The sequence below is a fragment of the Rosa chinensis genome, chromosome 6 (assembly GCF_002994745.2).
Source record: "Rosa chinensis cultivar Old Blush chromosome 6, RchiOBHm-V2, whole genome shotgun sequence".
NCBI classification, from domain to species: domain Eukaryota; kingdom Viridiplantae; phylum Streptophyta; class Magnoliopsida; order Rosales; family Rosaceae; genus Rosa; species Rosa chinensis.
Window position 1 is genome coordinate 69,518,946 of NC_037093.1, and position 12,245 is coordinate 69,531,190.

The window sequence follows — 12,245 nt, forward strand, 5'->3', positions numbered from 1 at the left end:
TTATAAACTTCCAATCATCAGCCAAAGCTAAAATAGTATTTACTTGACAAAATGGCATGATTCCCTTGGCCAATGGACATCAGATGAAACCCAGCAAACCTTATATATCGATCTGCTATCATTAGCTTCAAGTCTTTACTTTCTTGTTAAAGATTACATTTGCCGGTTGCACATTTCTTTAGTGGTTGTCTTCTATCACCTTAGTTTTAGGCAGCAATCAAAAGCAATCAGAGCGTCAATTCAGAACAAATCATTGAATAAAGATTTGCACAGAGAAGGAGCTGAACCCTCTAGACTGCCAAACTGGCTTTGATGACACAACATATATCATGTCAAAGAAGTTGGGAGGAATTAAACCAATATGAAAGTTACTATTCCACTTCCAGTTCTTTTACTAGTTGAAAAAAAGTACCACCATATAGTATATTAGAGAGGTCATTAGAGAGGTCAATGACCAAGTTGGATAGACAACAACCTTTAGTTTAAATATTTATAATGCTGGTATTCTGCATAAGGTCTGCAGACTGCAGATACAAATTTGTAAGCTCTTTGGTAATTAACATATCAAGTGCTAATTCCAGCATATGCGAAAACTTGCTTTTCTGGGTCAATAACCCTTCCTTTTTCCGAAGCGAAGAACTTGCTAAAATCTGTATAATCAAAATCTTTAAGAATTTGGGGATGTTCTTCATCTATTAGCTCCTTTTGTGCCTTAATGATGGAACCCTCCAATGGAACTGCGAATACTCCTAGATGCTTCACAGAATGCATACTTCCATTGCTCCATGCCTGCAAGTCATCATAAGTTTGCAATTGTTAACCTATATATAACTTTTACATCATCAAATTTTATGATTGTCACACATCAAGGCAAAAGACTTGGAAGTTGTTACCAAGTTGCATAGATCTTTTTCTCTCTGTTTTTGAGAATAAGTAGCATAGATCTGTAACTTATTTTTTTGTATATACATGTTCTAAATGTATTCAGATGTATTTAGATTTATGTGTATTTTAGTTACAAAAGACTATACCATGAGGGAATCTGCAACAAGAAAGACGCAGGAACGAGGAGATAGAGACAACTTGACCCATTGCCTATCCTTTGTTTCGACTTCAAGACCTGAAACATGATCATCACAAAGAATTGTGCCCAATCCCTTGTCAGTGTGAGCCGGGAGCGCCAGGGTGTAGTCCTCCGAAGGAGGTGCCAGGTATTTCATTATCCTTAGCAGTGTCTTAGACTGCAAAGTCGAATTTGATTTCCCTCCCCCCATAACTATCAAGAATCATCAAGTTAATCATATCTTTCAGCTCATCGAGCTGCTTCATCATAGAAATGGCAGTGCTGCAGTTGCAAAATAACTACATGAACAAGTAAAAACTCACGAGTATAACCATAATTTAAGGATGAGGTAACATTGCACGATAAAGCAAGACCATAGTATATTGTTAGACCAATAAAGTGGATAAATGGTAACATGGTAAATTGAGCGCAAGAAGGATTTGATACCATGTTAAACAATCAGTATTGCAAAATCATAGTTAATAAACAAGACAGGCAATAGATCAATCAACAGTGTATAGATATCAAGCTTACATGTTGAACAGTCATTAAGGCTTAACATGAATAAGATCGACTTACCAAAACTGGTCATGACCTTCTAAGGGATTCATAGTTGGAGGCATTTTCTAGGCCAAAGCTCTCATACAACGGAGCCCGGACACTTGGTGCAAGGTAACCCTGGTAAGGCTTTGGATTAAGGTTCTTCTTTTTCTCAAGTGGAAGGCTGAAAAGTTGCCTTGACACAGAGAAGGTTTCAGCTCTCAACTGCGGAGGTATCTTATCATACTCTATTTCAAAGCAACCATAATTTTCACAAGCCTCTTGAACCATATTGCACAGATGGTACCATTCATCAGTTCCTCCGTCCACCTCCCGCGAGTTGATTGTGAATTATGGCTGGAATCTGGACATCTGGTAATGAGAATCTGAACCCATTTTCTCCCACGCTTATCAAGCACTTCCTTTGTGTTTATCCCCTTTGTGTTTCCAACGAATTGGTTCTCTCTCTCTCTACTTTGGAACTGTAATTCTAGTGATGAATCTTTTGTTGAGGGTTTTATTTATATTGCACGGTTCTTGAAGTGACAATGATCTCTCTACTTTGGAACTGTAATTCTAGTGATGAATCTTTTGTTGAGGGTTTTATTTATATTGCACGGTTCTTGAAGTGACAATGATTTAAAACCAAATACCATTTCCCTAGTGTTTAACTTTCAACTTGATAGAGAAAAGGATGGAATAGAAAGGTTAGAAAACCCAAGAAATCTACTGAGGTTATAGAATACGATGTTTACTATAAAGTATGTTAACCGATGTAAACTAGAATACGAAGCATATTCAAGTTGGCCACAGCAGTCCTTCCAAATCTATCAAATCATGATCTGCTATCATGTCTCCACCAGAATTTCAGTGTTAAACATTAAATTTTTCTCAAGTTATTCATCGATTTTTTTAAATATCTTGGTTTTAGGCCGCAATCGATTTTTTAAATTTTTCTCTATGGGGAGGGGTCTTACCCATGTTGCTCTTGGCCCCGGAGTGGTAGTCCCACCCGACCACCATTTTTGCAACCAAAACATAAAGCAGCCACCAAATTTATGGATAGACTTCTGATCATTGCCAAAGGTAACAGCTCGAGTGAGTTGAAAGAAATCTGAATTTCTGAATTCAATCATGTATTAAACATGGAAGAAACCCAAAGAGAATGGATGCATAAAATTTATATAAAATTGTTTGGAACGTTACAAATGTCCATGAAGGATGACCAGGATCTCCAAGTTTTACTATTACAGTAATATGCATACAACAATAAATTACCAAGTCAGTTTCGGGGGTCATGTGGAATCGTTCAAGATCCAAAAAGGCAAAGGACGGTGATCAATCAAGCAACCAAAAGACATAGACTACAAGCATTGGATCATGATCAGTAGAAAACTATCCTATATTGCAAAGTGCAGTTAATCAGTGTACCAATATTTCCTTGACAAAAAGAGAGTACTGATCATTTTACTTCCAGAGCTTAACCCACTTATCGTGACTAGCTGAAGCAACCAAACCCGTTACGGTTGACACAGCCAACGAAGCAATAAGACCTTCATGTGCTGATAGAGTCATTGTCTTGTTCTCTTGCATGTTCCATAGCTCCAAAGACTGCAGTCCTCAGATAGAAGAACACATTTTATGAGTTTCCAATTTAACATGTAAAAGAAAAATACAAAGGACTTGGAACTGTGCAAACTTGACTTGCCTGGTAACAACCAACGACCAGCAGTGAAGTATATGTTGGATGGAAAACACAGGAATGAAATTTATTGCCATTACAGTTCAATTCATGAACACATGCCCCTTCATTTCCTGATCCGAAAGTCCAAACTTTGACAAAGTCCTCACTCAGGGATGCAAGGAACTCACCAGAAGGATCCCAGCACACAGAATTAATAGGCTTTGTATGTCCCTATGTTCCGTTCGCACATTTTAAGTAATAGAGTTGTGTTACATGAAAATATTAGAAGGAAATAATTAACGAATTCGTACAGGACATTAAAACACCATTATCCAATACAACAGATGCATGTGATAGCAGAAGGGTACGTAAGTATTTAATGATTGCAGGACTCGAGCAGGTCCAACATGTGGGAATAACGTCATTATTACAGACAAAGCCCAAGAAAGAATTCATGTTAATATCGTATGAAGAACAATATGTTTAACTGACCTGTAATGAATGCCGACAAGCCTGTGACTCCACATCCAGTATAGATACAATATTCTCAGCTGCTGCAGCAAGATATCTTCCAAGACGAGGTTGGAATCTCACCTGAGTCGTCCCACCCTAATACATTCAAGCAAATTAGAAATTACCAAACTGCCAATATCTGAGAACCACCAGTCCTAACCCACTCAACTTCTGCACCCCTAATATGCTGTACACGGTACCTTGAAAACTCTTGCACAGCTGCCATTGTTAATACTCCAGTAGCGTATCTCACCGTCCCCATCACAGGAACATATAAGGTCGTCCTTGTTCGGGTGGAAATCTACTGACATCACTGATGCAGTATGTCCCATGAATGTACGAAGTGAATAACCAGGCTGCAGATTAAGACATAAACAGAACTTTCTTACAACTCATTACATGTCAACTGAAATCTGAAATGATCAGAAAGATTACTTGCAAGAATATAGACCACCAAGAAAAAAATTAAAATGGTTAACCAGCAGAGATAAGCTCATACTGGAAAGATCTCCGAAGATAAGGGTAAGAAACAAATCTAGAAGTATTATGATTACTCAAGATCGAGAAATATAAATATTGATTACTCTAGACATGTTCGATAACAGAGCACAAGCTATGCACAATATGACAATATGATGGAAAAGATAGAATATTGCACTCACATTATCAGCATCCCAGACTCTGACAGTTTTGTCGAATGAAGATGTTGCAAGACGTGGAATGCTCGGACTGAACCGAACATCAGTTATCAAAGCTGAATGTTCTTCAAGTGTAGATTTTGACTTCAGAGTATCAGTGTACCATAATACAGCCTGCAACATATATTAACAAGCAGAGTCTTAATAAGCAAAAGCAGCACCAGAAAGAAGAAGTCACTGCACTTGAGAAACAATTAAACCAGTTTCCCATTTATGTTTCCAAAGAACCAATTAGTCAATATGGAGCAGAATTGAATTCTTTCTGGATCTCTTCTTCGCAATGTAGAAATTCACTCACTCACCTTTTTATCATGGCCGCCACTAGTAAGAAGTTTTCCATCCGATGAGAAGTGACAACTAGTAACTTTGCTTGGGCTTGCTTTAACAGAGTTTACTTCCGTAAATGTGAACCCTTGAATCAAATTCAAATTAAAAGGTGAGAAAGAACAATTGGATCATTTTTGAGAAAATTTTCTGGCATATAATATGTTTAAGATCGAAAGCAAGTATTCATGCAATACTGTACCTTTGCTGACATCCATACCTCGACCAACAGCATCTCTAGGGTCTGCATCATCATGAGATAAAAAAGACTCCACATTATCATCAAGAGATCCATCCTCCACAAATCGATCCATATCAGCCTGCAATTCAAGATCTTTATCATCCCACTGCCAAAATGGAATGACAATGAGAATACATGCAAGGAGTGCCAGTTCCTTCTAATACAAGAAGCTGAAGAAGCCGCTCACCAGTGGATTTGAGGGTGAGGTGAGCGTACCAGTACCATCAGCACCAAACATCATCAGAGGCTTAGAGGAACCACCACTATGGGGTAAGGCAGGCATTGATATTACATCACCAGGAGTGTGGGTTGAAGGAGTGGAAGGAGCTGAACTCGGGGAAGGTCCAGCTGTGTTTGCTGTTCCCGTGCTATTGGCAGGGCCTGAAGATGACACTGGCTGCTTTCTCTTCCTCCCAGGCTGGTTTTTTGTGACCTTATAATTCAATGACAAGACTATGTTAGGAGCCTTCCCTAAAAAAATGTTTAAGTACATAAATTAATGGAAATAATACCTATCTATAATAACAAAAGGACAGACCTGATCATTTCCTCGAAAAGAGTTTGACATGCTAGCATCCATTGTGATGCTGCCAGCACCCCCCATTTTATCTTGCTGATGAGGATTATGATTTGAACTTTGCAACTGCTGAGCAGAAAGAGCATGCTGCTGAAGCTGTTGTTGTGGATTACTATTCTGCTGTTGCTGTAGTTGAGCCATTTTTAACTACAAGTAAACAGGCATCTCAGAAGCCAAAGTAGCAAGAATGATATGAGCATGTGGAAGAACAGAGGAAACCGCTTCCACCATATAACCACTACAACTACAAGCACAAAGACATAAATATAAAAAATTAAATAAATAGAAAAGCACCTTCATCAGCATATCTGTATCTCCACGAGGCATCATAGAGCCTGGAGCTTGAAGAGGTGATCCTACATTTGGCACTACATCGCCAACAGAATTTGAAAGGCCATCCTTTCCAAGCCCCATACTTCGATTATTCAATAGCATTCTTAGTCTTCTACTATCATCACTGGCAGATGGGGATGTCAAATTTTGCTGGGCAAGCATAAGTTGTTGCTGGTGTTGTGGTGTCAGCATTTGAAGCTGATGAAAGGGCTGGGGAGCTTGTATAAAAGGTTTTTGTTGCTGAAGAAGTCCAGAGCGAAGTTGATCCAGACCCTAACAAGAAGGAAAGAAGTTAATAGTTTTAAAAAATGAACTCATATGCATCAGATATACATGTATAACAAACAATAATGAGTTCAAATATAACCAAGAATATCACTTTAAGATTCTTTATTTCAGAGAAGAATATCCAAACACAAATTACAACTATTCTAGCAAAGACTAGGAAGTAAATAACAGTCATCAAAAACTTACTGTGAGTGGCCATCCTTTCAAAGTCAGATTGTTACCACCCTGATTAGACCCTGAAATAAAATAACCTTATGTGTAAGCTGCAAGTATCAATATGCATTATCATAAAATTCTACATTATTAATTTTTTTTTACAACTCCCAAATAATCTTTCTATAACAGATTTCAAACATCAAATAGAATATACTAAAGAAGTGTGGTTGATACTTCTAATGATCTTTCAAGAGTCATCATAGTAATACATAGATATGAGCTGAACAAAAATACCTGGAATTCCCATCAATGATCCCTCGGGAGCTCTTGGATTCAATACAGGATTAATTTCTGTCTTTATATCCTGATTCATGTTTACGTCAGTAGACCAAAAAAATAATAAAGGAAGCATGTAATGAGATGAATTTAAACAAAAAGGAACCTACCGGCGTAGATCCTGGCAGTTGCTGATTTCGAGCTTGGACTTGTTGAGTCATCCCACCGGCTGTACCATGCAAAACTTGCCTGAAACAAAGAGTTAGCATGTTTAACATCTAAAACACTGAATGACCGAGCAGTAACTTGTTTCAGTAACATCTTCAGTATGAAGTAACATCTCATAGTTTTCCATGACATATGCAGTCCACAAAACCAAAATTTATTTTCTGTCCAAAATAGAAGATAAATGCCAAGTCTAAACAAGAACATGACATTTGAACCAAGAGATTTAAAACGGATCCATAAGAACAAGAAAAAAGTCAAAAATTACAGAAAATCACCCTGAAGGCTGACCAGCTGCTGCAGCTGACTTTAATATTGAAGCATGATTTTGATCCAAAAGCTGGCCCACATTCTCACCAAATCTCTGCAGTAGATAGTTTCTAATATGGTCAGAAAACAGTTGAATAGTTACTTTCAAAAACTAAGGATAATTCACCTACCTTTAGAGATGAATCATCCAAAGAATCTCTCTGGGGGAGTTTTAATCTTTCCTCGTACATCTTTGTAGCCATAGCATTTGCTGTTCCAGGATTTTGTCGCATGAGAGGATCATTTCCAACAAGCCCATTTGTATTTCCATTTAAGAGATGGGCCCCATCTCTTCTCTGTTGTGGCTGTTGTTGTTGCTGTGGCTGCTGTTGTTGCTGTGGCTGCTGTTGTTGTTGCTGCTGTTGTTGCTGATGTTGTTGCTGTTGTTGTTGCTGCTGATGTCTTTGCATCAGAATCTGCTGCATTTGCATGTGTTGCTGTTGCTGCTGCTGCTGCTGCTGTTGTTGTGAGTGTTGGGGTTGCTGGGATTGTTGCTGTTGTTGTTGTTGTTGTTGTTGTTGCTGGTGCTGCTCCCTTGCTTTAATGAACTGTGTCTGCAGTTGCAAAATGTCATGAGATTCAATATGAAGTACATTTGTTAATATATAAAATCTTACGACTACCCTTCTAAGGTTTCTGAATTCCAGTCCACTATCCATGTCAAAGGTACCAAAAGGACATCTATGGCTTACTGACCATAGAAAAAAAAAGACTTCTATAGAAAATGTACACTTAGACACAATATGATATGACAACTTAAACCGAAAGGGAAATGATATCCAGACAATTCAGAATCAATGCTACTGTGTACGCAATAGTCATAATAATGAAGAGTAAAACAGCAATTACTAATATGGCAGTTGACATTCGGAGCAAAAGTTCATGGGATAGACCAACAACTGTTTACTCAGAGAATGTAACAGAGCAAATAAAATAAAATAAATCTCAAATTCTAACTCCAGGATAGGAGCTCGATTTAGTTCATGAAATAGATAAGTATCTGACTCCCCTGACAAAAAAAGAGCATTCCAAAAATTTGTAAACATAACATCAAGTATGGAAAAAGTCTACACATGAAGGTCTCTATTTCCCTCTCTCAGTAACTCTCCTTGTAAACGATAAATGGCCTGTGTAAGCAATTTAACACTCTCAAACTAACCTCGATGTAAGATGCAGCAACCTCTGAATGCTTCTCATTGGTCCTAGCAATAAATATATCCCAGAAAACTGACCACCATTCAAATAGAAAACCTCCCGGTGCATCAATAGCTGTAAACAAATTTCATGCAAATTCTTAGAGAACAAAACTGGAAATTGCAGAACATAATGCCGTTGCACAAAAACACTTATATCACAATTTCTGAATATGCTTACCAACGGGATCAGACGACACCTTCCCTTCAGCTTGGAAAGCTTGAGCAGAAGCCTTTAAGTCTCTTTTCACTAGATAATCATGGATATAGACATCTAACCTGTGTTTTGAGGATGCAGAAACACATGTTATATGTTAGTTACTGCCATTCAGAACAAGAAAATCGAACTTCAGAGAGAATAACAGGTAAAAGACAATATTTTGCTTCGAGAAAGAAACCCAGATACTATAGTCCATAGGAAAAGAACTGATGTAAGGGACAAGACTCAGTCCAGAAGAAGCACATACCAATCATACAGTAATAACCAAAATCAACAATTGCCTAAACTCAAAACAATCTGAAGAAACAAGCCCTAGATTACAGTCGTAAAAACAATCCAAGTACAAGAAAACAGCATAAAGAGCAAAACTTTAATCCAAAAAGCTGCAAAAGCAACAAAACCCAGACACCCGGAACCCAAATCAAACAGAAAACAAGAACAATAGGCCACTATACAGAAGAAAACCAAAAACCCAGATGGGTAACTGAAAAAGAAAGAACTTGGCAAAAGAAACTTACATTTTATCAGCTTCCCAGTTAGTCTGAGACATGCTGATGAATACACAGTGCCCCTGCAATCACCTCACCCAATAGTGTACACTAATTTCAGATTCTAAGAAACAGCTGCTTCTGCTTCTGCTTCTCTTCAGCTCTAAAGGAATCAAACCCAGAAGAGCAAAGTTCCAGACTTTCGATTCGAAATATTAAAGTCCATGCTACAAAAGGAATGTGCAGTAAGAGCAAAGTGGGGAAGAGAAAAGATGTGGAGGAACGGAGCCAGAACCAGAAGCAGGACCTCTGATTTTTACCAAAACCAAAATACAGAGGAAAATTAAGTACATATACAAAAAATTTCCATTTTTTTATAAGTATTAAATAAATAAAGAAAGGGAAAGATAGATAGAGAGATAGAGATACCTTCAACACAAAAATGTTTTTTTGGTTTTTGAGCTTTATTATAGTAGTTGTATTCTTTTTGGGTTTTCTTCTTTTTTATTTCTTTCTTTTTGGGACTCAGAACTCTTCTGTTAGTGTAGGATGTTGGTGGATTGAGCTGCTGTTGCAGATATCATAGTGGCTTTGTCCAATGAATTTACTAGATCAGCCCTACAATCCTGTTAAATTTTCGGTCTAGGACCACTGAAACTGAGTTTGAGTGACTGAAATACCCTCTCGTTTTGCCCTATTTGCTCTTCTTTCTGCTACTGTACTTTGTGATGCATTTGTAATTTTGCGTAGTTGTGGGTGTAGTTTGCAATTTTCTTTATATTCTTGGATAACGTGCAAAACATTTGTTATTCAACTTATTTTGGCCTTCAAGAATCAAGATTTTGCCTTCCTTACAACCCTGCCTAGGCCTCGAACTTGCGAGGCAATAGCGGAATCAAGTTCGGACTTGAGATTTTGAGGCTTGAGACAAAAATAAAAGAGTAGTGCTAGAGTATTTACCAAATTCATATACCGAATGATGTGGCAGGTGCCAACTCATCAAAGAAATTACTAACATCGATTTTCTCTACTAATTTTTTCTTTATCAAAAAATTAAAAATCAAGAAAACCCAAAACTTTTGCAAAGTCCCATATATGGCCGCCGTCCTCATGGAAAGGAGATCATCTACCATCAGGCTTGTAGATCTGGTTGTTTTGGTGATGCTTTTTTTCTCCATTTTCAATGTTTCACTCGTTTCACTCACCTTATTCAACTATCTTACATGGTATTTTTGGAGGACCTTTTTCTTCCAATAAGACTATTGGGGCCTATTAATCAACACTTCTTGGGTACCACCCCCAAATGACAAAGCAGCAAGGATCTCCCATCAACAAATCCAATCAAGCCTATAGCCAACAAGTCGCAATTAACTATAGACATAACACGATCTCCAATTGTTGGCACTGCATGTAGCCCAATCTCCAATTGATTCTTTAATTCAAGCCTTTAAAGTTTAAATGTCTCTAGGAAATCATGAAAAGAGAGGGAGTAAGAGAAGGAGAAATGAACTTTGGTAAGTTTGGATGGCTTTGAATTAATTCATCTGAGAACAAAGGGAAGAGTTCTAGCACTTTTTCATGGCTTCGGTCAGGAACGGCGAAGCGTGAATGGATGCTCAAATGCATAAGGAAGAAGATAATTAATGGTCGAGTTTTAATCTTATCTTTTTTTTTTTTAAGGAGAAGCATAAAATTGTATTATTTCCATATCATCACCATCTTAGAACCAAAATTGATGACATAGCAGGTGTCACATCGTTTGGTAATGAGTTTTTGTATAATTTTTTGGGATCTCAAGCATTTTCCAAAATAAAATTGGGTCTTGTTCAAGTAAAACTCTAATTTGTGTTTAGCCCAAACTCTAGGTTACTTGACCTAGAGGTAATAGGGTTTAATTTGAAGAATCTAGATATTATATTTCCTTGTATGATTCAAACTCTATGTATTATAATCCTTTATATAAAGAGACCCCTATTATCAATGAGAATACACAGCAAATTCCTCTCAATTTCAGTTTCTCTATAATACGTTATCAGCGCGAAGCCCTAACCCTAAAACCATAAATTCGTAGCCCTCAAATTCCAGATACCACCGTCGCCCACCTTGAAGATCCAAATTCCAGGAAGCCAGAACCGGCGGAGCCACCTTCAGAACCGGTAGGAAAATACCTGAACCGGCCCCCGGAAATACCAAAAGCCTTTCTGCCAGGTTCGAAGCCTTCCTCCCTGTCTCTTGCTGCCATACTCCACCAGAAGCTACAGCTTGATCCCAGATTACCGGAGCCGAAAAATCATCACCTGAACCGGCCTCAAGATACCTGAACCAGTGACCTGATATTCCCTAGCCGTGAACCGTCGCCTGCATCTTCAATCTTGCTTCAGTCAACCTTGCTTCGGTCAACCCTGCCCAGAAACACGTGCAGCCCACAGCCCAGAAACCAGTCCGGCCTCTACCCAGAAGAGGAGAAAGACTCTCGGCCCAGAAACGAAGGAGCAAACCTAAAGCCCAAAAGCAAGAGAGGTCCAGCCCGAGCCACGTCAACATCCGCTAGCAACTGACTCGCCATGTCAGCAGCCGACTGCCACATCAGCAACTCGGTCAACCACCGCCGGCGACTTTTCAAGTTAACTTCCGGCCACTTTTCCAGTCAATTTTTCAGTCAAGATGTCAGGCAATTTTTCCAGGTAAACTTTTCTAAAAGTTCCCGTTTTTGAAGTTTTTATTACTTTTCTCTTCTTTTTCTTGGGGACTTCCAACCTCCCTTCTTCTACCCCCCTTTCTTCTTCATAGAGGAGACCAAAATCTGAACTGTGGGGGTTCATGCTCATTCCAAGTTTGGAGCTTGTAGAATCCTCCAAACTTAGAGTTTGTTGAGAAGTAAAACGATCGACCACATACATCATTGTTTCGATCTAATCCAAAACCCCTCTTGGAATCGGATTTTCTTGGAAAAGACTATGCTCAGAAATTTAATAGTTTTTTGTGGTGGCATTTTTCGCTCCTAAACTAACCATAATCTTGTGTTGTTTTTCAGGATGAGTTACCTGAACAAGTTAAACTTTGTTCCACTGGAGACAACTGACGCAGGATACCATAGGTGGGTCCGAGATGTGCGTC

General features: G+C 38.4%; 2 protein-coding genes across 6 annotated transcripts; both read right to left on the reverse strand.

The window, feature by feature from the left end:
* Positions 1-480: 480 nt before the first annotated feature.
* LOC112170393 (probable 2-oxoglutarate-dependent dioxygenase AOP1.2) lies at positions 481-1,894 on the reverse strand. The gene is given in 4 exon segments (XM_040508650.1): positions 481-789; positions 1,032-1,269; positions 1,271-1,345; positions 1,659-1,894. Coding segments are annotated over 4 exon segments (774 nt in total). The 3' UTR covers positions 481-564.
* Positions 1,895-2,755: 861 nt separating this feature from the next.
* Positions 2,756-9,713, reverse strand: LOC112170392 (transcriptional corepressor LEUNIG). Of its 5 annotated transcripts, none has more exons than XM_024307653.2 (19): positions 9,558-9,713; positions 9,159-9,437; positions 8,602-8,699; positions 8,387-8,496; positions 7,359-7,781; positions 7,197-7,282; positions 6,864-6,942; positions 6,712-6,781; positions 6,448-6,497; positions 5,935-6,246; positions 5,602-5,766; positions 5,251-5,496; positions 5,025-5,169; positions 4,801-4,910; positions 4,463-4,612; positions 4,001-4,156; positions 3,780-3,896; positions 3,312-3,518; positions 2,756-3,214 (listed from the first exon to the last, which is right to left on the reverse strand). In XM_024307653.2, exons 2-19 carry the CDS (start codon positions 9,188-9,190, stop codon positions 3,071-3,073), a joined length of 2,700 nt encoding a protein of 899 aa, XP_024163421.1. In that variant the 5' UTR covers positions 9,191-9,437; positions 9,558-9,713; the 3' UTR covers positions 2,756-3,070. The 5 variants fall into 5 exon arrangements, with proteins under 5 accessions (XP_024163421.1, XP_024163423.1, XP_024163422.1 ...); XM_024307655.2 differs by having other exon boundaries at positions 5,043-5,142; positions 5,602-5,787; XM_024307654.2 differs by having other exon boundaries at positions 5,025-5,142; positions 5,602-5,787.
* Between the last annotated feature and the right edge of the window lie 2,532 nt (positions 9,714-12,245).